Source organism: Strix aluco, chromosome 16, assembly GCF_031877795.1.
Source record: "Strix aluco isolate bStrAlu1 chromosome 16, bStrAlu1.hap1, whole genome shotgun sequence".
Taxonomy (NCBI): Eukaryota; Metazoa; Chordata; class Aves; order Strigiformes; family Strigidae; genus Strix; species Strix aluco.
In genome coordinates this window covers 6,577,135-6,599,964 of record NC_133946.1, presented here as the reverse complement: position 1 = coordinate 6,599,964, position 22,830 = coordinate 6,577,135, and the positions used below count along the sequence as shown (strand labels likewise).

Below are 22,830 nucleotides of genomic sequence, written 5' to 3'. Positions count from 1 at the left end.
GGAATTTGTAACTAATCTCTGCTAAAGCTTGGATTGTTTCTCACAGTCAGACTGCTCTTCAGCAATCCTTCCAAGTGCAGCAGGAAAGGTTTTTCAAACCAAGTACTTAAACTGGGGGATAGGATCTTCCCCAAGACTCTGTCTGCATTATCTGAGGTCCAGTAACAAGCAAAAAAGCTAAGTTGTTTTAAGTTCTCAGTGTTTCCAGAAAAGCAATTTAACATTTTTAGCTCCCTCAAGACTAAGCCATTATCAAAGAGAAGTTGAACATAGTTTCAAACTAACTGATATAAGTTATTTAAATAAGTTACTTAAATAATGAGAGGTACTTAAGTGCAGTTTGACCATTACCTTTTTTCCTAATGTAGGTAAACCCTCGCACATTTACTGCACAGGAGCCCAGTTTTCAGAGGGATGAGAATACGTGCAGACTAGCTGTCCTAGATATTTACATGATCTGTATTTTCCACGTGTGGGGAATTAGGAGGTTTTTTAAGTTTTGCCTAGAATTGTTCAAATTTTTATTCAATTGCTGAACGTCTTTTGAATGGAACTCTTTACTTCTTAATTATATATTAATTTTATGTGTGAAAACAATCATCTGAATAAAATGATGAAATCTGATATTTTGGTCATTTAGGAAAACTTAAATCCTGCAGTAACATTTGTAGACTGGAAGTTGGATAGCATACACGTATTAGTATGCTGATAACCTGGGAAATCTCTCCAGCATGAGATGTATGAACTTACATGATCACAGCATTGTTACGGTAGTGCTACAGCCCATTCTTTTCCATTTTGATATAGTTGGTTTGGAGATCACTTGAGTGAGGATCAGAAAAGACAATGCAAAACTTAGAAAAATGTGTGACAGTCATGCTAAGAAAAATTACAAGTGTAGACAATTTCATGAAGTTATGTCTGGCTCAATTGTGATCTAGTAAAAATGGGCTGAATACAGAATGAAGGAAGCTTTTTTTCAGGAGAGAAAAGATACCAAATATATGGAACCATCCTCCTTGGTTTGCACATATGGCGAATTTCAGGCATGTTCATGTACCATTCTTGGAAAGAAACTTTTGATCTCACAAAGTGTATTGATGGAGAAGTTAGCTGTGTAGCATTGTTTTCCATTGAATCTGCAATGGAAATGTCATTCAAAGCAGTTATGGAATGAAAGGAGAAAAAAAAAAAAGAATGTATGGGCACTGCTGTTCTGTGTCAATTAGATATTCTTTGAGCGGGTGCACTGCACATAGTTCTTGATGCAGCTGAAGAAGTGCTTGTATCACTGGGAACCTTATAAAAATAAAAGCTTTGGCATGAAGTTCCATTTTCTTCCATCTAGAATACTTATCAGGTGCTGGCTGCTGATGGAGGCATATGCTGAGGGAAGAGTTAGTGTCTGAGGAAAGGAAAGTCTGTAGGAAGTGAGATGGGCATTTGTTTTCAGCATTTGCTTTTTATATCTGCTTATTAACATAGCTGCATTTCAGCAATCCAGAAGGATTTTCTCAACAGCAAACACAAATTTGCATGAAACTTGATAAGACTGTTGTTCTTTAGCACTTGATTTGCATTTTGTATGTGGTAAATTTAGTGGTTTCTTCCCTCCCCATGTAGTTCTCATTATGATGTATTCAGAAAATAAGTATTTTCAGTGAATTAAAAAGATTGTAGTGGGAAGGGATAGAAACATTTATATGTACACTTGATAATACTTTCTATTATAAATTTTGCTGTGACCTTTTAAAAACCTCTCAGATACCAGTAGTTCCCACAGAGTCTCTAAAAAGCAAAAGGAAAAGTTGTAAAGTTAGTGAGACTTTTTCACTGTTCCAAGTCATTTAAAGACGAAGCTGCTACGGAATCAGGGTCTGATTGAAAGTGTGGCATACACCTGTAGCTACTGTTTTAGTTTTTCTTTCCTCCTTGTCACAGAAGCATCATGACCTTGTCTTGATCAAGAGTTGAGTAACTGAGTGTAGTGAGCCCTGGCAAACAGGACAATGCAAACAGCAACTGAGTGTGATGAGCCATGGTATGGTCTGTGGATCAGCAAATAACAGCAGAATAAAACCTGAAAGGTACACCTACAGTATCACTGAGGGCTTATTTGATTGTAGGCTTGCACTGACACCTGGTTATGAAACCAACCAGTAGCAGAGCCTGAGGGGAGGCAACGTAAAAAGGAGCAGAGGAACCATGGCACGTTGGTGCCACCAGCGCACAGCACTGAGCCCCTTTGCGGAAGGGGCCGCGTTTCCCCAGGCGCGACTGTGCCATCTCACTGAGGTGGCAATGGGATGCATCTTGGGCAAATGTCTGGGGTGTAGGTGTGGCTGTGAGTGTGAAGCTTGTCCTGATGCAGTTGGTCCCTCGCTTAGTCCAGTTAATAAACTCATGTTAGCAGTGTCTCATTACCTGATGTTCCTTTACCTCTCGTGGCATTCTTGTCTATTCACTAAGAACATTTACTCCAAAGAAAAAAAATGACCCAGTCATGTTCTGGATTATTCAGATGCTAAAATGATAGATGAAAATCCAACAGAAAAAAAAATGTGTTTAGGAAGTGCTTTATGCACTGGACAAGTAAACAGAGTGGGAACATTGATGGAAAGAAGGGAACAAATTGCCTGAATGTTTTGTCATAGACTTTACGTGTTTTCTGAAATAAAAATGTTAAGTGAAAAGCACCAAAATTTTCATTAAGAATTGATCCAAATCTCACCGAAGTCCTACATGGTAGTAAGGTAAGTTTTGGAATGGATGGATGACATGGTGATTAATAAATGTAAATCCTACAATTAATAAGTGTAATTCCTACTAACCTAAAATTTCTATTATAAACATAAAATTTTATATCTAAGTTTTTGGAAATATATATTTGTCTTGGAAGAAAATATATAAATAAACGTAATGTAAAAAAAGTAAAGCATCCTTGTTTTGCTGATCTGTTCTATTGTGTAACCCATTGGAGTCTATCTGATCTGTTCTTCTGTTTTTTCAGATATATTACTGATGAATTGTCAAGCTATAAATATCACAGGCAGTTTTTATTAGACAATTACATTTTATTAAGCTTAATTGTATGAAGACTATCTTCATACAGACTATATAAAGAAAAAAATCAATATGGTTTTAGGTATTGGTCCAATGGGAATAACAGCTATTACTTAATGTATATCATTTTTTTTTTAAACTTGAGTTTCAGTACATTTTTGAGGGAAACGGAAAGAAGCATTTCACAGGATATAGAAGTGTTGAAATAATATACATATCTCTGTATATCATCTGTTGAAAGGAGAGCCACAAAGTAGATAGATATTGTGATATATTGCAGTGTTTTCTGCATATAGTTATTTCTGGATAACTTTCTGTGGTTCAATTTGAGAGGACTATATCTCTCATACAAATTTGCAATATTTTGGCAAGTGTTAGCGAAATAATTATGGTTTTATGTCTCTTTATTTTTTGTTTTTTATTCTTTAAAATCCACCTAATTTCTTTTTTTTTTGTATTCAGTATGTCTCTCTAATGTTTTGGAAATATTTTTGAAATTGCCACTTCTCTTGCTTCCCAGGTACTTGTGTCTACTCCTCATAATTTGTATTCACTAGCTGTTTTACATTTTGTAACTCCAAGTTTTCCTGATATAAATTATGCTGAAAGCAGTATTTTGTGGAGACACAGCAATAAACGTCAAGTTCTTCATTTAGCCCTCTTTGTTGCTTACCGAGGACTTGCCAATTCTTTTGAGCTCTTCAGATATTTCTGACTCTCGTTTAGATTTCTGTTTGCTCTTCAGAACTTCATATTTATTTTCTGCTGCTTCTATATCTTCTTTTCCACTCAATGAGTTTTGTCCTGTTTCTGTCTTTCTGCAATTCACAGTCTCTGTTATGGGACCATACCTTGATTCTTAGCAGATAAAGCTGTATTTTTCCCTTCAGCTTGTCTGTCTTCTCAGTGTACTTTCTTTTCTACCTGATGATCGTATCACGTTGAGAAATACAAATGAATGACATTATGGCTAAAGTCAAGGTAACAGCCTTGGTTGATTGGTCAATGTATGACCGTAAGAAGCAATGCATTTTGGGACTACTATTTAATTGTATTTAAAATAGAAATTTGCTATATCTGTACAATTGAAGAAAAATGCCTAATATAGTAGCAACAAAACCAAGTTGAATTGTTCTCAATAGACTAGGGCTGTCCAGTTAAGTACATCTTATAAGAACATGGATTTTTATCTAGAGCAGCACTTACACATAATTAGGCTTTATGAGTATTTTAAGCAAATTTGTTTGAAGTTTAGTGAGGACAAAGTTCAAGATGTGGAGAATAATTTTTGTAAGTTATATAATCAGAAGTGAAAAAGACATCTTGAATGCGTCGGTGGAACACCACCGTTGTTGTGCCTGTACAAACAAAATATAACAAAGAATTATTTTTTTTAATATATTAAAGATCATAAATTAATTGCAGCATTGCATGGTCCTGTGTTTTGTACAAGCACAGGATAATGGTATCTTTAGATAATGTGTTTTCACAGTGGAGTGAACAAAGTTAAAAGTGGTTTGATGCCATAAAGACAAATTTAATGGTAAGTTGCTCAAAGTTGTCCTATCTGGCAGAAAACGAACTATACGATTGTTTCTGCCCATTCTGCATATTGTTCTAATTCCACTATAAAGGGGTGAAGAGCCAGGGGCAAGGACAGACCTGCTAATAGAATTTGAGCGTGTGACTTATGCATTATAAGGAGCTTGGGTTTCACTTTTCTCATTTTGTGTCAGATTGAGTAAAACAAGTATCTAGAAATCCTTCTGCTGGGTAGAACAGAATATTCCTACTGTGTTTTCCCTTTAAAAAGTAGTCTTCTGAAGGGATTTTCAGGATTTTTCTTTTGTAAAGTTATCTAACAGATGGATTAAAAAAAGAAAAAGATGAGGTTTATTTCAGGCAAGCTACCTCCAGGTAGTTTTGAAAAGTTTACCAAGAGTCCAAGACAGATTCTGGTATTTCCCTAGATGAGGCTTTAATGTTGTAAGACCAAGGATGCGATGTCAGAATAATCAACTAAAACTTACAAATTTTCTTTTGATGTCCAGGAGCTAGGATAAGAACTTTAATATATTTCTTGTATTATGTGGCTTTTGTAACAATTTCTGTACAGAACAAAAAACTTAATTTAATCAGGTTATTGATACTGTCTTTTTCAGACAGACACATGCTTGCTCTGCTACCACTCTAAGCTAGTCAGAAAACAATTTAACGTAGTGCTGACCATCAGGCAATATGAGACGGTCCTCAGAAGGGCTTGGGCTCAATGGTGTGCTGTGATGCCTTTTTTGGGGATTTGCCAACAATGTGTTGATAATACCTATGCTAGTTTTATCCTTTATTTTATCCTGTTAATTTAGTAGCATTCAATTATACAAGTTCACTTCATGCTCTTGATGCTTTCTTTTTTTTAAAAAAAAAATTATTTCTTTTTACAGTTGTGGGACATCCACAACGTAGCACACTTTACACCCTATCATTTGGGAATCATATAATCAATATGCAATTAAGTAATATCTTGTGGTAATAATAGTTTGGTTTGGTGATATAATCACATATTGAAGTAATGTTTTAGAGTGAGATGTCCTGATTGGTCTGAAAATTGAATGAAAACTAAGAAATATTCACCCTCAAAGCAAAAGATATACAGACTTACTATTCTCTGTTTATAACTGAATACACTGAGTCATTCCAGGTCAGCCAGGTTCAGTAGCATAGGACTCTGGTACCGATGATATTCCTTAATCTCAGATGTCAGAGTGCGTAAAGAAAAATCGGAGTATTAAACTAGACATGTGGCTTGCTTACAAAACACAATAAGAAAATAAGTTGTTTACATTTGGTGCCTTTCCAACCACGAGGTTGTCCTTACTCTTTATGTGCCTGGCATATTTTAATTAATAGCACCATGAAGGAGAAAAAGGAGACCAGAGATGGTAGAATTGGATGCGACAGATTTGTTGGCAGGAGTTTCCATGATTCAGGGAAAAAAGGGGAAATATAGGCTGAAATTTAGGAAACTTTTTTTTTAATATTCTGATTTTGGTAGACTGTGGAAATACCTCCCAGAGGTGGTGGCATAAGTTCCAGGGCTTTGAGCCATTGTTGAACTTAAAAGGCTGAAACACTATAAACTGTACAACTCTACAACAATAAACTTTTTTTTCCCTGAATTTTTAAATTTTTGGAAGAATGTCTGGAACAATTTTAAACAAATGGAGGGGTTTTTCATATCTTCAGTTGAAAAATAATAGTATTTATTTTTTGTAATCATCTAGGTTAAATCATATTAGCACCAGAGCATGTGAAAGAAGCAGGGAGGAAGTATACCAAACAGACTGTTTTATTCATGTTTGAGCAGAACTAACGTAGAAGTTAGGATGCAACAGCACTTTTAAATATCTTGAAATTGGGAAATTTAAAAAAGAAATAATTTGGAAATTGGGAATATTTGGAAAAAAAAAGGAGAAATTTGATGCCACAAGACAAACCAAATATAATCATATTTTGTAACGGTAGGATTTCAAAAAGCTTGAAAATGTCTGTGTTCTAAATTTTAACATGTATATATCTCTGTTGCTAGTAACCCAATTACTTTGTTAATACCTTCTATCTCAAACATGTGAGGCAGGGGCACTAGAAATGGAGGTGCTGATACATCATCTTCAAATTCTTAAGCAGAGTAAGGATTTTAAGAATCTGTAACTAAATTATGTTCAAAGGTGATGCCTTTCTAACAAGCTTTGGCCGTGGAGGCTGCCGCATGGGAGCGAGCCAGTGTTGGCAGCCCCGGTGGGAGCGGTCAGCCTGCCCGTCTCTGTCCGTATCGCCGCTCCACTGTCAGTGCAACTCCTGTGTGTGTTGGGTTACTGTTTTGATCGGGGTGTTTGTGCAATTCCTACCATACCAGCTGAATTAAGTTGTTATATTCAGCAGTTTTGTTCCATCTTCAGTCTTTCACAGAAAACATTACACTGATGATGCTTATGGCCAGACTTACTCAGCAGTCAGTTGGGGGAGAGAAATCTTGCTGGAGAGTGACTCAGTCCCTAGTCACTGTGTTCCCTGTCCCAAGGGGTTTGTTCCTCTCCATGAAATAGCGCAGCATATAAGGGGATTAGCCTGTGTCAGGCTGGAGTTAACTGCTGTGAATAAGCTGTATAAATGTGCCACCCTTGGTGCTGAAGGAGTGCAGAGGCAGCTGGTCTGGGCTGTCTTGTCTGGGAGTCTTTGTAGCATTCACTGAAGTGAAGGGATTCTGGATACCCTCAGCAGAAAGCACAACTATTTCCTTATTACAGTTTACATTATCAATACAATTTCCAGGCCCTCCCAGGTCTCCATAGGTGCAGGAGAACACTAATTTTCACACTGCTCATTGTTTGCTTTTTCTCCCTGCCCTGATGAATACTCACAAGATCAACATAAACCACATACGTGCTTGGTCACCAGGCCATGGATTCAGTGCCTCCTTTTTCTTTCCTTTGTGTCTCTGAACAAGTCAGCAGAGTCAGGGTTTAATTTCTAGTAACACAGAAGATTCTTAGCTGCTTGTTGGTGCTGGGTAGCAACTGGTGAGTAATTTAGGATCTTGGTAGTAAATGAAGGGTTAGTCAAGCACCTGAGTCTCCTAACTACTTTTAACACCTTTATCCTGACTTCTTAAGATGCTAATTTAAAAAAATGATTTACTCATATATTTAAAAAAATCATAATATGATTAAGTAATGCAATAAATCTGACTTAGTAGAACTAGATTTTTGGTAAGTGCCACGTGACACAAAGTGGGTAGCTTATCATTAGGATAAGTCACATTTGTATTTAAAAAACAGAGTAGGGGAAGTTAATTTAACTGGCTAACCTTACACTGTGTTGTTTGCCCTTCCACAGCCAGTAGAAACGTTGAGTGGACTTTGGCAAATCTAGATGATACCACTAGCTGTTCTCACTATGCATGTTCTTAGCATGATTATAGAATTCCAGCTTGAATTTAAGAAGAATACTCCTGTGGCATGTATCTGCCTAGAAATGCATTAGCCCTAGGTTTATACATCTCATTTGTGTGCATGTTTATATATGTATATATTGTGTGTGTGTGTGCATGGTTATATAGAATCAAATGATCTGAGACTAGTTCCTCATTGTCTCTGGGTTAATAAAAAAAATATTTTAGAAGTTACATTTCTCAAACTTGGTTATAGGCTATCAGTGAACTTTACTAAACTAAGTTATTATTAAACAGTGAAGTAGACTTTCAGAGGATACCCACTGCCAGTTTTGTCAGGTAAAGTAGGAATATTTCAATTTTATATCATCTGAGATAACAGCTGAGAGAGCGCGAAATTCCCTATAGATGTCATGATGTTGGTAGGTTCTTTTGTTATTAAACAGCAGAATTAAATGTAAAATTCCAAACAAGCTATGAGATTAAATTATACAGCTAGCTGAGGCAGAAATCTTAACTTCACTGTATTGTAAGAGATGTTGGAAAAAAAGCATTGATGGTTACCTGAGGAGACTAGTATAACAGTACTGTATTTAAGGGTAATAACATTGAGGTGATAATCAAAAGTTTTAGATGTGCAGTAGAAAATCAGACCGAAGGCAGTATTATGGACATAAATGATGAAGAATATCAGAACTGAAAAGGGTAATGTGTAGCTATCAGAAAAAGAATGGTTTTGGTGCAAATGGATTTCCTATTAAATACTAAATCCTGTAGAACTGATGTGAAAAGCCCAACTCTACATACAGAGGACAAGTCCATATTTATGCAGTCTATATTTGAATAGTTGCAAAGAGTTTAATAACTTCCTTTTCAGAAGATGTCTGTTCCGTATTACAGCTGTATAAATCCAGTCAGGATTCATTGCTCTAAGTGCCTACTGAATGGTAGCTTGAAGAAGAAAAAAGCCTCGACACACCTCTCTGTATGTTTGGGAGGAGGAAATATTTTTCTGTGGGGTCAATCACAGGGTTTTGTACAGTCCTTCCTCATGATGTTAACTCGTTGCTTTTGTGGCCTGTGCACATTTCAGTGGATGAATACAAGTTGTTTTTTTCTTTGGGTTGTTGTTTTCAGTATCATGTTATTTCATGATGATTCAACTTGCTGTTTCATTTCCTGGGGCCAGGTATCTACGCCAGCTGCAAGTGTTCAGAAATCTCCTTTTGGTCCTTTACTCATTGATGGGAACTGACACTTGCAACTTTTCCCTGATGAGTCATTGATTCTACACAGCCAAGAGTCTGCCAAAAAAGATGCTAGATGGTTTTGGTTTATTTGCAATGAGTGCATTAAAAAATAAGAGGAAATTGATGCACAGGGCCTGATATTCTACCTGTGTAGAAACCAAATAAACTGCACCAGCACTGCTACTATTTTGTGGGCTGTTAAAATTAGAATAAGCTGGGCACTAAAGCCTACTTAAGCAGTCATAACCTGCTATAGTCATATATGGACTGACACTGTGATTTTTATTCGAACTGTTAATAAATCAAGCCTGGACCACAAGATCATACATTATTCTCAGTAGGTAGGGATGAAACATGCCAACCAAATATTTTGCACAAATTATGATGGTCAGGTAAATAAAAATTTCCTCATCTTGCCCTAAATCCCCGAGATTTCTGCTAATTTTCTTCCTCCTTGCACCCCCACCCCCCCCACCCCCCCCCCCCCCCCACCCCCCAGTTTGGAACACAGCGTTTAGATAATGCCCAAATACAAAACATACAATGTAAATGCCCTTTCAGTATTGGAGATGGGTTCTATCTGACAAAGGCTGGATTTCACAGCAACAGCTTATCTGCTGATCAACTTCATGCTTGTATGATTTTTTCCATATGTAATTGTTAGTTCAGAATTGACTGAAATCAGATAAAAGTAGTTGAAACTCAGGTTGGATACTATTATAGTACAATGTATATATATACACTATAATTATATATACTATATATTGCATATTTTATTTAGATAACCTGATCATTCTGTTTGTTGCTCATGAATAAATTACTTCCCTCACACTGAATTTCTAGATAAAAAATGCTCATATTTAGAAAGAGAGAAAATGCGGCATTACAATGCTCTGCTATCATTATAAATTATTCCATCTCATTTGTTTATTTTACGGTTTTAAAGATTCTATCTTCAACTTCCAGATATGTTAATTTAGAACTGTGATGGATCTTTTTCTCCCTTGAATACAAACCACATTCATGTGAACATATCTGCTGCCAAGAATCTCTTCAAGAGATTGCTGTAGAAACACCTAGGTAATCCTGCACTTTGCAAGTGTAGGCTGTAAGCAGTATTTCCTGTTTCTGATCATGAAAAAGTATACAGTATACTCTTAACTATTGCAGCTTTAAAAGATAACCAAAGCCATAAGGCTGTGACCATCTCATCATCTCACCTAATTTTCTTAGAATTCACAGTGGAGTACCCTAAACTATTAATTGCAATTAGAGAAGAAAATGAATGTGTTTTTTAAAGAGTGGCTTAAAGAATATAGCTGACAACAGATTTGCCTAAAGAGGCAGTTATTTAAGTTTTCCTTAAACTGCAGATTGTATTCTAATTTTCTCTTTTGTTTTAAGGGCTTTTTTTTTTTTCCTTCTTTTCAGTCAGGGACATTTATGTACCATAAATAATTGAAATCTTCATAAAAGTTTTACTTCACATACAGGCTTTGTAAATCTAGTGGGAAAATAAAATCAATTTTACTTTGTCCTGACATAGTACATGTTATTCAGTGAGAAATAAACTCAATCCTTATTTTGAAGACTAAAACCTTAAATTCTAATATTTAAGGAAATAACAGTCAGAGGTGGAGTGATCTCTGGGGGAAAGTCTTTCTAGTTACTAGACATTTGTCTCTGTTGCATACTGAAAATTAGAATCTGTTGAAATGTTTGCTATAATCTATTAAATCATGTCAGTAAGAATAATAGAAGAGTCAAAACAGCTGACTAAGCTTAAAACTATAAATGAATATCATTCCCTTGAAAACAAATGATACAGGAATTTCCGCTGACACTACATCAATACACTGATGGTAGAAGCAAAACAACTTGCAATTAGAGTACTACAGATGACCTTAACATGCAGAGTATTGCTAAATTGTTCTGTTTCATAATGAACATTTTCAAAAGCACATTCATGTGCTAAAATGATAAATATTAATTTTAATCCCAGGTGGATATGCTGATAATGCACTTTATTTCGCAGAATGGTGTAACTGGTGTCACCTAATAGTCAGAGAACAGATTTAACCTGTTATAATTACATAGTGGGTTTCCTAGGAATGGGTTTAACCTATGTTGGCCACATAAAATTATACTGCAGAATGACTAGAGAACCCTGACAGTTTTTGAGGGTTAGAAGATTTTAGAAAGTCACTGGGATTTCATGGTCTTTGTGGCAGGATAGTACAGTGGTGACACATCACACTCACTAAGTTAGCTTCTTCCAGACTTGTTCTGTAGTACAAAACTGGCACCCAAGTTCAACAGAAGCAAATTGTTCCATTTAGAGCTTATTTTTCTGGCTGCAAAAAACCACTCTCCCTCCACACTCACAAAACTTGTCATTGAGTTTAACATTTCAGTGTTCTCCTACTAAAGTTCCTTCTCTTAGTTTCTCCTGCATGGTGACAGATGATGCCATCCTTCTTAAAGACCCATATGCTTCATTGAGGCAGGTACCTAGATATAGAATAGGTGTTCTTTCAATTTGAATATTCTTTGACTTCAGAAGAATTACGCTGATTAAGTCTTGCTGATATCTGGTCCAATTGCCTTTTTTCTTACTTAGACAAATCTTCTTAGTTAATCAATTTCAAAGGAGTTTGCTGATACTCATCAGGACAGAATTCTGTATTTGTGATTATATGTTTTGTAATTGATGTGTTTTCAAATATGAAAAAAATATTATTATGTCATGGTGAAAACAGTTTTTTTTTTTCTAAATCTAACACTAGCTTCAGAAAATACATGATGCTTTTCATGTAATAGCTCAGCTCCAGAGTATGGTGTGCTCATGTGGAAAAGTGACTTAATTGTATTGCATATATGTGTGTGAAACCTTCCAAAGAGTGCTCATCAAATACGTGGGAGACTAAAATACAATTATTTAGAAGGGAAGAATAAGAAAAGCAATTGACCATGGATCTTTCCTTAAACCCAGTCTTGAGAATCCTCTTAATATTAAGGAAGTGTAAAAGGGAAGATATACTCAGTTTTGTGGGCAAATATGAGAGTTCTTGAATAATCTGTGTGATTCATGATTAGACCACCATATTTACAAATTTAGTTGTTCAGTTGAATTGCACTTTGTTGGACTAAATGGTGCAAGCTTGCAATGTGGAAGTTGAGGTGACCAAAAGAGATGGGCTGATCTGAGGGTTTCTTGGTTATCACATGTGCGGAGTTGAATTTTACTGTCTTCAAATACTTGGGCGCTGTTCTGGGACATAATGCTGAGGCAAAGCTTGATATCGGAGATAATATGGTCCAGAATTAAAAACCTTTGAGGACCTAATAGTTAATAGATCTGATAGCTGTATCTTGTATCTTCATTCTTCTTTCCTTTTTTTTTTTTTTTTTTAATTATCTTCTAAATAGTTTTGAGGGCTTGGTTTGTTTTATGACTCACTGTGGGAAGTTGATTGTTGGCTTTTTGTCTCCTCCTCCCTACCCTGTGTGTCGTAAAAGATAATACAAAGGAAAATATAAGCGCATGCATAGTTTATATTAAATTTAATTTAAAAGTTTTGGAAATGTTCTCATTTATGCAAATTGGTATGTATCAGTATTTACAAGACAATGGAGTGAAACTTGTGCCAACTGAATACCCATGGGGCAGCATAATTGGCTGCCTGGGACAGATGGCTTTTAAATGCTCAAGCTAAACTGGAATTAGAGGGGGGTGTTACTTTAAAGTGATCGTTAAAACAGTGTTACCCCTGGCAGGTGATTTTTTTTTTAAATGTGGGGTTTAACTTTAAACAAAAGCACAACATTTCAGTGGAAAAGAGACCATCAAGCCTAAGCGCTTTTTGTGATGCTTAAAGAGGAATGAAAGTGATGACCTTTATTGAAACTACCTGATTACTTTAGCAGGAGGAAATTCTTCCTTGATCTCTGTTCATCGGCAGATTAAAATGGGAGTATTCTCTGAAGCTTGTCAGGCTGATTACATATAATGTTGTTACTGCTGCGGTGAGCCAGCTCTTTTACAGTGATGTATACCTTGTTTAAAATCATGCATAGCTGGAGTGCTAACAAAAAAAGCTATTGGTGTTTCTATATAAAACTTAATGCAGGATCTTTTATTTAGATTGCATGTAATGACCAGAATGCTAATATTTATCGGGTATTCTAGCACTAGCTAGATTTAATTCATATAGGTTCTTCCATTCAGTTTGACAGAAAAATCTGATGCAAACCCTCCATGTAAAAAATGTTAAATTCTGGAAGGTTCATAATCTTGGCATATAGATTTTCCTGTAAACCCGCGATGAGTCTAACTCTGTAACCTCTATTTGAGATAATTTATTTTTGATAAAATTAGTTATCCGTATCAAGGATAACCAGATTACTTACGAGTGCTGTGTAGTTACTAAGCATAGCTGAGTCCTCACATTGTCTCCTTACACTGACTTCACCCCGTGTCTTCTTACAGTCGTTCTCAGAGGTGCTTCTGTTCCCCTGGTAGATCTGCAGTTGTTTCTTTCCTCTAGTGGATGAACGTGATTGAAATAGCCCGAAAGCACAGTTGCTTGAAATGGAGTTCATCCACATATTGAAAGAAAAGGCAAATTTTATCAAGAGAATAAAATATTTTACTGACAGCTAAGCTTTTTATGTACCAGCGATAGAATGTATTAGAAAGATTGTGGGTTTTAGTTTACCATCCTGTGAAAACATGACAATTTTATTTTTGTGGGGGGTGAGGGTGCGGCGTGGAAGGAATCTCACTTCTCCATTTCAACTTTCCTCTAAAAGAGAAGGTCTGCTGTAAAATTAAACAGCTGCCCTAGCAATTGTGCTGACGATCTCCACTGAAATTGTTGAGTGCAACATTGCAGGCCAAAACATACCAGTTTTTGTTTTGCAGCAGAAAGCAGAAACTGGAGATGTTTCATGTTTCATTAGAGATGCAAACTCAAAGAACTCTATGCTTTTTAATTTACAACATTCTATGAAAGCTGAATGTACTTGTTGCTGAAACTTCAATACAATGTTAAGAGTCTCTAAATTCTTGTGTGATGAAAGAGATGTTTTATTCACTTTCATCTGTTCTAGGTATCCAAAGTATCAATTAATATAGAATATTTTTTTCATAAATCTATCATATTGATGATAGAATAGATCAGACTGGTTTTAGGTAGCATATTTAATTTGATTTACTGAGTTTCTTTGCTGAAGTGGTAAATAGTACTAAAATAGTACTGATGTGTTGCAGAGTTGAGGTTCTTGTTTCTCTCTTCTTAGAACCAGAGGTACAGCAAGGAGAAAAAAATTAAGTTGTATAAGGAATGGATGTTTCAATTCACTGATCGGTCTTCCTCAAAATGACAATTTTAAATAACAAAGTGTGTTCTTTTAGAATTAAGTGTAATGTTTGCTTTTTTCCTGAAATGGAATATGAGAGTTAGATTTGTATTTCATTCAACCTAAAATAATATGTGTTGGGATTTATTTAATCGTGGATTTTATAAGAACTTTAAAATGTATGCTTACTTTCCAAGTAAGAATTACCCTTTTTGAAAAGGATAGACTATTTTGACTTATACTTTAATTAATAATTAAGTTTGATTTCTCTTACCATATTTGTCAGTTCTAGTTTATACTGTGAGGAGACTCAAGTGAGGAGAAATTGTGGAACGAAATTAATTTTACAAAGTTAAAATAGATCTGAATCATCCTTCCCTCAAATTACTGGCTGTCACAAACCTTCATTCTTTCAAAGTTTTGCTTGTTTTCTTGTATGGAATATCTTTTAAAACAAGAAAAATCTCACGCTATATACTATCACTCATGTTATATACTTCCTTTCTGTCTCCTGTTCATCACAGACAATACAACATTTGCAGTGTTTCAGTCTGATAATTTGCATACTCAGATGCAGCACATCGTTTTGACATATAAAACATCTATTTATCTGTGTTAGGAGAAATCAAGTTATTGTATAGGTGAACAGGGGGACACACTCCAATTTGGAACCTATAAAGAGTGTTGAAATTAATTCAATCTGGATGAACTAAGACTGTTTTCAAACACATTGAGTAATGTTTTGAGAAGATCTCATGCTTTTATTTTCTGCATTAGACAGGGCTATGAAGAACTGGAAAGACAACTGAAAGAAGTCTTTAAGGAAAGGAGCAATATTCTTCGTCAACTGTCGAAGACTTCTAAAGAACTTGAGGGAATTAAAGTCAACCTCCAGGTTAGGTTCTGTCTCAGTTTCTGCAGGGTTACTTACCTTGACATTTTCATATTGGTATCTATTTATTACAAAAAATGTGTTGTGTTTTGTTTTTAAAATATGTGAATAATTATTATTTTGTTGATCTTGTATTTAACATAAACCCAATGTTTCAATGGAAAACATAATTCTAATGAGTTGGGTCATTTGTCCACTTACTCAAAAAAAAAAAATATGAAAATAGAGCATAACAGAACAAAAAAGCAAGGGAAGGAAAAAGAATAAGTTGTCTTTAATGGAGTTATCACACATTTGTCCTGGCAGCTACTATAAAGGATTTCCTCTGCTGTTGCAGGTTGCGTCTTTGCTGGTGTGCTACATATACACAGCCTGGTTTAGATGCCCACTTCACCTGTCTCTCACACCATCTACACAGACTGACTGGATTTACAGCAGGGCATTACATCAGAAGTTTAGCTGACAAATTATGCTAGATGAGCCTGCAGCTAGAGCTGAGATGCCTCTGCATTTAACTTTTGGGTATCATGGGTAGGCTGAAGGGGCAATCATCAGATTAACTCTGGAGTCAAATCAGCTTCTCAGAGTGAGAAGTAGCTTAAAAATCCTGCTCTGGATTTGGGGTCTTGAAATCACCAGATGCTCACTTAAGAGCACGCCTGTCTTTTCCAGATATAGTCTGTTGGTCTGGTGAAAACATTCAGACTCGTTATCAGTTGAGATTTGTTTTGTATTCCATGTCATTTTAAAGGATAGTATTTTTCTGACATGGCTTTTTTATCTTCATGTTAATGTAAACTAGATGGGAAAAATACAAGGAGTAGAATCCCTATATCTGTTCACAGAAGAATGCTGGTACTGTGTATCACTACTGTGCTATATTATGTTATTATATCATCTTATGTTCCAGACTTCTCTGGTTCTAATTAATGTCAACACTTGAGTATTTTTTTTGAGTGCTTTACCACTCTTTATTATTGTAGGAGTTTTGCTCTTACTTTTTAGAGAAATGTGCTTCTCCTTGTGACAGAGTTACTTGAGAATGGGATTTCTTATGCAGCACAGTTGAAGGTAGTATTTGGCAAAACTATACTATGAGATATTTTGGACTCAGCACTGCAAAGATCCAGATATAGGCAAAGAGTTGTAGTGTTATCTTCTGTATATGCACACTTATCTTTGTCATACAATTTTAATGCTTTTAGCCATTTGTTTGTTTCTAGATATACTAGAAATTTTATTTCGTTAGCTCTCATTTAATAGTTGAAAAACAGTTGTGTAGAGTTAGCTGTGCTGAGATACGGTGAAAGAAAAGTCAGGCTATTCCTCCGTTTCTCACAAGCATCTGTAATTCAGCAGGAGCATTCTATGAAAGAGGACCAAATAAATCATTTCACAGATGAATAATAATAAAGATCTCTTTGGTAATAGAGTTCTTCCTTTGCTATCAGTCTTTGAAAAATGATGAAGCATCAGCCAAAAATGATGTGCAGAAACTTCTGGAACTGGGCCAAAAGCAAAGGTAAGACCCCCACCTCCTCTTTCTGTTTCCAGATTGAAAACTGTCAGAGTAGGAGATTCAATCTTTCCTTTTACTTTAACCTCTAAACACTGCTGTGTGCCAGAGTCTGCTGATTTAATATATATATAGATATATAGATATCAGTAAAATAAAGGCAGGGAATACTGTTTTGGGAAGTTTTTGAATCAGTATTAGCTGATATTGGATATATGTTAGGAAAAGACATGAAAATTCTATGGTAAGATATCTGTTAAAGAAAGGGATTTCTCAGGAAGGTTTAGTCACGAAATTTTCTCTTAAAAAGAATAAAATCAGAAGTTTTAGAAAATTATTAGTGGATGGTAATGCTCAGTTAATTAAATTATTAAAGTATCTCCATCTCTGAATTTGGAGATGAAGATGTATATTTATTCAGGCCTCTTAAATTCGTGCATGTAGACACTCAAAATCACTAGTCATTGTGCAAATGTAGGAATACTTGCACTGGATATCTGTGAAGAAGGCAGTTAGGAGAAGTATTCACTTCAAATTATTCATTGAGCACTTAGAAATGCAAGTTCCCAGCCTAGTTCTTAGTCTCAAATCCCCTAGTGCTTCATCACAAGTAACTGTTATCATTCTACTTCTCTTAATTCTTGGAATTCAAACCAGCAAATAACAATATCAATATAGTTTTAATAACAAGAAAACATGGCTAATATAGGGATCACTTTCGCTGAAAAAATATTATATAATGAACACATCTATACTTCATATTTTTCCTTAGAAAAAGAATTTATTGGAAAACTTAAAGTTCATTCTTCTTTAACTGTTAGAAACGCAATACTTAAATCCTACAGCCATGTTATTGCTGATACTGTATTTAACAGAAGTACATACAAAATTGCATTGCGATAGAGAAGGCTTCTGCTAAAATGACCTTCAATTCTTCAATACGCAACAAATAAGATCCATAATACAGTACCCATAGAAGTTCTCATTTTTAATGTGACAAAGAAGTATTGGATACATACGGATCTTTCAGGTATTCCAGACAAATCTATTAAATGATGAAAGCAAGATTTCCGCTATTTTCAGCTAAAACTTCCTATTTAAACACTTACATGGCTTGGGTGCAACTGAAGGTATATGTCTCATCATCAAAAACTGCCCTTGTCACAGACTCCATCCTTCATACATGAATGTGGTTTTTTGTTTGTTGTGCAGCTTTTATGTAATAGAGATGTTAATTGATTAAAAGTATTAATGGACTATTTAGTAAATAGATCTTAGTTGCAGATGGGAAAGTTGAGTCTGCTAAGAGAAAATTTTACTACATACTACAAGTATTCTTCCTAATCTCCTCCTTAAATCAGCCCTTCAAGTCTCCTAAGGTCCACCCAAAAATGTGTTGACTTTTGCTTCTAAGGGATTCAGCTATTGAGTATCTGCACAACAGCAGTTCCTAGAGATAGACCCTGGATCCCTGAAATATGCTGTGAGCAGCCCTCACCCTCCTTCAGAAAATAAAAGGCTTTTACAATATACTCCAAGAAAATGCCTTGGACCTACTGCAGGTACTTGACAGCTGTTTATAGGCTTACTGGATGTCACTTCCAGAGAGGTGTGGAAGTTCGTGTAAGGAGGAGGTGCTAAAAATATGCCAGGGAATCTTCCTCATAGAATTTCACTAAGGAAGGGTCACAGTTTATAAGAGCCTCAGGCTGTACTTCGTCTGGAGTAAGTGAAGAGCTGAACTTAGTGTTATGCTTAAATCTATTGTATTTAAACCAAAATTCCCAGTGTATCCCAGTATTAATCTTATGATCTTCTTTGGTCAAATGTGAGCTGCGTTTGGTCTGTGATCACTACTTGGATTATTCTCTGCAATGATGGATGATACAGTAAAGTTCAGAGTGCTAGAATCTCAGGATGTGCAAGTAGATGTAGTTCTGCTGAGTTCAAATTTGATTTTTTTTTTTTAATCCTGTTGTGTGAATTTTTCAGGACTTCCCAACTTGCAAGTAAAACTTGGTCACTTACTATGATGGCTCAAGTTTTAGTCTTTCTGTGCACTGTCAGCACTTCGAAACGATCGCATCTGTTTGTACGATAAGAGAGCTGTATTGTGATGATGGTGCACTGGTTTCATGCTGCTCAGTCACCATTTCAATTAAATCTGTTCTGTACTAGTGCTGCCAAAATTGCTAAAAGTAGTAGAGTTACTGGCTAACAAGAAAGATGATCCACAAGTTCTGTTGTTGTATGAACTAGATGGTTTCCATTCCAGGTTAGTTTTAACTGAGCTAAATTAATACCTGTGTGTAAACCCAGTTCTGTGTTGGTCTTCTGCAAAGGCTTATCCATGCAAGCAACAGCCCTGAAAAAGCTCTGTAGCTGGTCTGAAAGATGTCACTCTTCTGATGTGCCACAGCTCTGAGGTGTGTCATATGAATCATAGAAAGTGGTGGCTAGCAGAGGATCTCAGCCGACCACAGTTCTCGCAATTTGGAGAAATTCTCTGCATCAGTAACGCAGAGGGGGGTTTTGATTCAAATAAAGCCCAATCCCAGTAATTATCCTCGTTTCTTTTTTTTTTTTTTTAATTGTATGCCAGAATCTTCTAATGAATTTTGTTTTGTCTCTACAAAGAGCATGTGAAGGTTGAATTTTATCAGAGCATTATTTATTTATTTGTTTTAAAGCAGGTATAAACTAGTTCTTACTGATAATAGTATGGTTCCATTCTGGTGCATTTCAGTGGCCCACTTTCCTCACTTTTTTGGTGCCAATCCTTTTTGCTAGAAATTATACACTGGCAGATGTTTTGCACAGCATGCTATTCAGTAGATGTAAAAGGTGGCCAATTTCCATCATAGATAATTTTTGTCTTGTGTTGGCACTATAGTTCATGGGGTTATTATGATTTTATTAGCAAGACTTATAGACACAGTGCATCTGTCTGTTATTCTGAATAATTAAAGGTGCCTTTTCTTGAATCTGAAGAATTATTTGCTAATGGACACTTGTGTTGAAGTTTGTGTTTTGTGTTTTCAACAAACTAGGGAAGAAATGAAATCTCTCCAGGAGGCCTTTCAGAAGCAGCTTAATGAGGCAGCTGAGAAAGCAGAAAAGCAGCAGGCTACTGTGAGTTATTCCCTGTCCCTCTTTCATTATTTTTGTTTGTTTCTTCTGTCTTTTTTTCATCCTTCTGCCTTGAGAATATATCATTAGCTCAAATAACTTTACATGTAAAAAACTTGTATTTCAAGTATGTGTCAGTGCTCTACAAGCTTCAGAAGGAACTGAAAAAAGTTTGTATGTTTAAAAGTGCTAAGATACCTGTCTTCACTAATTTCTGTGAGATATACACTTTTGGAGACTTGGGCCTAAATCGTTTCCCTGATGAGGTTGTTATTATGGACCCTCATGTCTCATTCCATACCAATGTACACTGTCATACATCCATTGACTTGTTTTGAATCACTACCAATTTTCAGCAACAAAATAGTAGAGTGTCCGATTTTGACCATAGTAGGCCTAATTATCACTGTAGGGAGGTATTAAATCCTGTTAAGATTTCATGCTTTAATGAAATTTTGTTTCTAGATAAATTACACAGTTGGTTGGATTTCTGTGTAGCACTGTAATGTTGTGGGGCATAAATAGCCATATTTTACTGCTGCAGGGAAAAAAAAAAAAAAGAGGAGAATCGAGTTTTCTGTGTAATTCTAAGATGTAAAAAGGAAATGTTTCTTCTGTTGGTTAGAATTCCTGTACCACTGACTGTAAGTTGACTAGATAATCTGCAGAGGTCCTTTCAAACCTCCAATGTTCTGTAGTTCTAAATCTGGACTTGAAAACAGCTGCTAGAAGGGTTTGTAGATCTACTTTGTTTTGTATTGGATAATTACTTGTTTATTTAGTAAAACTTTGATATCTTCCAGGCTCACAAAACAAGGGTTCCTCCAAGACAGAGTTTTAAAAATAATTACTAAATTTAGCAAATATTTACAAATGCCTTATTTTGTATGAATGTGATTTGTATGTAGATTTATGCCCTTGGTGAACAAGATGTGAGACTGCATGTTTTACATGCTACCTTCTAATTAGAAACAGCGTCGGTTTTGAACTACAGTATTCCTTTTGCAGGTTTCCTTCAATTAACATGGTGTTTGAAAACATTTTTTTCCCCTTTGTTGCTCAGAAGCTTGAAGATAACTGTTTTACCTGTTCTTGTGTCCCCCATAACATATACTCAGTGAGTTTTTGGTATTGGTAATTTTGTCTAGAGAACAAATCCCCCCTCTTTTGTTCTTGAGGGGAAAAAACAAGTAAACTGAATGCTGTACTGAGCTTGAAAAGGATAACTTGATTTTGGGGTCTTTCTCACTAGCCAGGGCAGCATATGTCCAGGAAAAAAAAAAAAAATCTGCTCTCGTTTCTCTCGTTTTAAGATGGTTTTATATTGAGGAAAGATATGTAGTCCCAAAATAAGAAAAATGATAATGTAGTTGTCTGCTAAGTACTCAGAACATGCTTGTTGGAAGTTGTCTTTTTTCAGGTGCATGGACACATTCCCACTAGCTTCATTAGCACGATGAATTCTAGTCCTACAAGTTAAAGGTGGAAAACATATTTTGTTATTTAATCTCTGTATTAGATTTTGGTATTCAAGACTAATTCAGCTGTGGGTTAAGTAAATCTCAGATGTAGTGAATGGATTATTGGCTCTGCTGTTCTTTGTGATATAGTGGGGTTTTTTTAACTTGAACAGCAGTGCCTTGTGTAAATTCAGTCCATGCCCTAGCACTGAGCAAGAGCACAAGATTTGTTCCACACAAGTCAAACAAAATCTACTGTTAACTGTAAGCAAAAATATTACCTAGTGCAGAAGCCAGGAAAAACCCCTCTGAGTTTATAACAGAACTTGACTTGGAGTGTTGTCAGGTAGTCAGAGAAACTGAGTTCTTGAGCTGTATTCTAAAATTTGCCAATAATAGAATATTAAATTTGCCACTGATTTTAAGGAAAGCAGAACTGTGTCCTTGGTTTGTGACATTTATTTCTTTATGCCTCAGGGTACAATGTACATAATGAAGCTCAACAATACATTGAGACTGAAGGAATATTCAAAAAGTGTTTCAGGATCCTCAGATGAAAGCTGCAATAGAAATGGAAATAAATATTATTACCGTCACACAGGGTTATTTTACACCTGGTTTCTCCATGTGTTTCATGGTTTTCTGAATGCAATATGAATGCTATGAAGGAAGGTCTTGGTACTTTGAGGCAAGCCTAGCTAGAGGACGAGAGCTTGAATTTAATTCTAATTTAATGAATTGTGAATCTTGTTTCTAATCCAGTTCAAGCAGATTTTATTCTACAAGATTTGGTGAAGTAAATCTTGATTTTCATCAGAGTAAATAAGAATAGAATTACATTTCTCAAAGCCAAATGAATAAAACACTGGAGGGGGGTTGGAAACACATATTTCTTTACTGCACTTGCCAAGGAGACATAGTACAATGCTTACTGTATGTTAATTGGCTCTATATATTCAACAGGGAACACCTGCCTGAGGGAGTTCTTTGTTAGGTAAATGCAAAAGTGCAAGTAAGAATTTACAAGAATTAGCCAAATAACATGAGAAATAACCTGAAAAGTAACCTGGAAGGTATTCAGGGACTCTGACCAAATGAAAAGAACAAAGGAGATGCCACAGCAATACGTTACACTTTGCATCCGTGTCATGTGCAATGTATGGCAAGACTCTCCACTATCAGTTGCACAAATGACTCATCAGAAACGATGT

General features: G+C 35.7%; 1 protein-coding gene across 1 annotated transcript in view; it reads left to right on the top strand.

Annotated features, from left to right (window-relative positions):
• LUZP2 (leucine zipper protein 2) overlaps nt 1-22,830 on the top strand; it is a 197,091-nt gene that overhangs the window by 71,315 nt on the left and 102,946 nt on the right. The window contains exons 2-4 of the mRNA XM_074841934.1: nt 15,400-15,517; nt 16,966-17,036; nt 20,081-20,162. Of these exons, the coding sequence (XP_074698035.1) occupies nt 15,400-15,517; nt 16,966-17,036; nt 20,081-20,162 (271 nt within the window). The remainder of the gene's footprint in view (nt 1-15,399; nt 15,518-16,965; nt 17,037-20,080; nt 20,163-22,830) is intronic.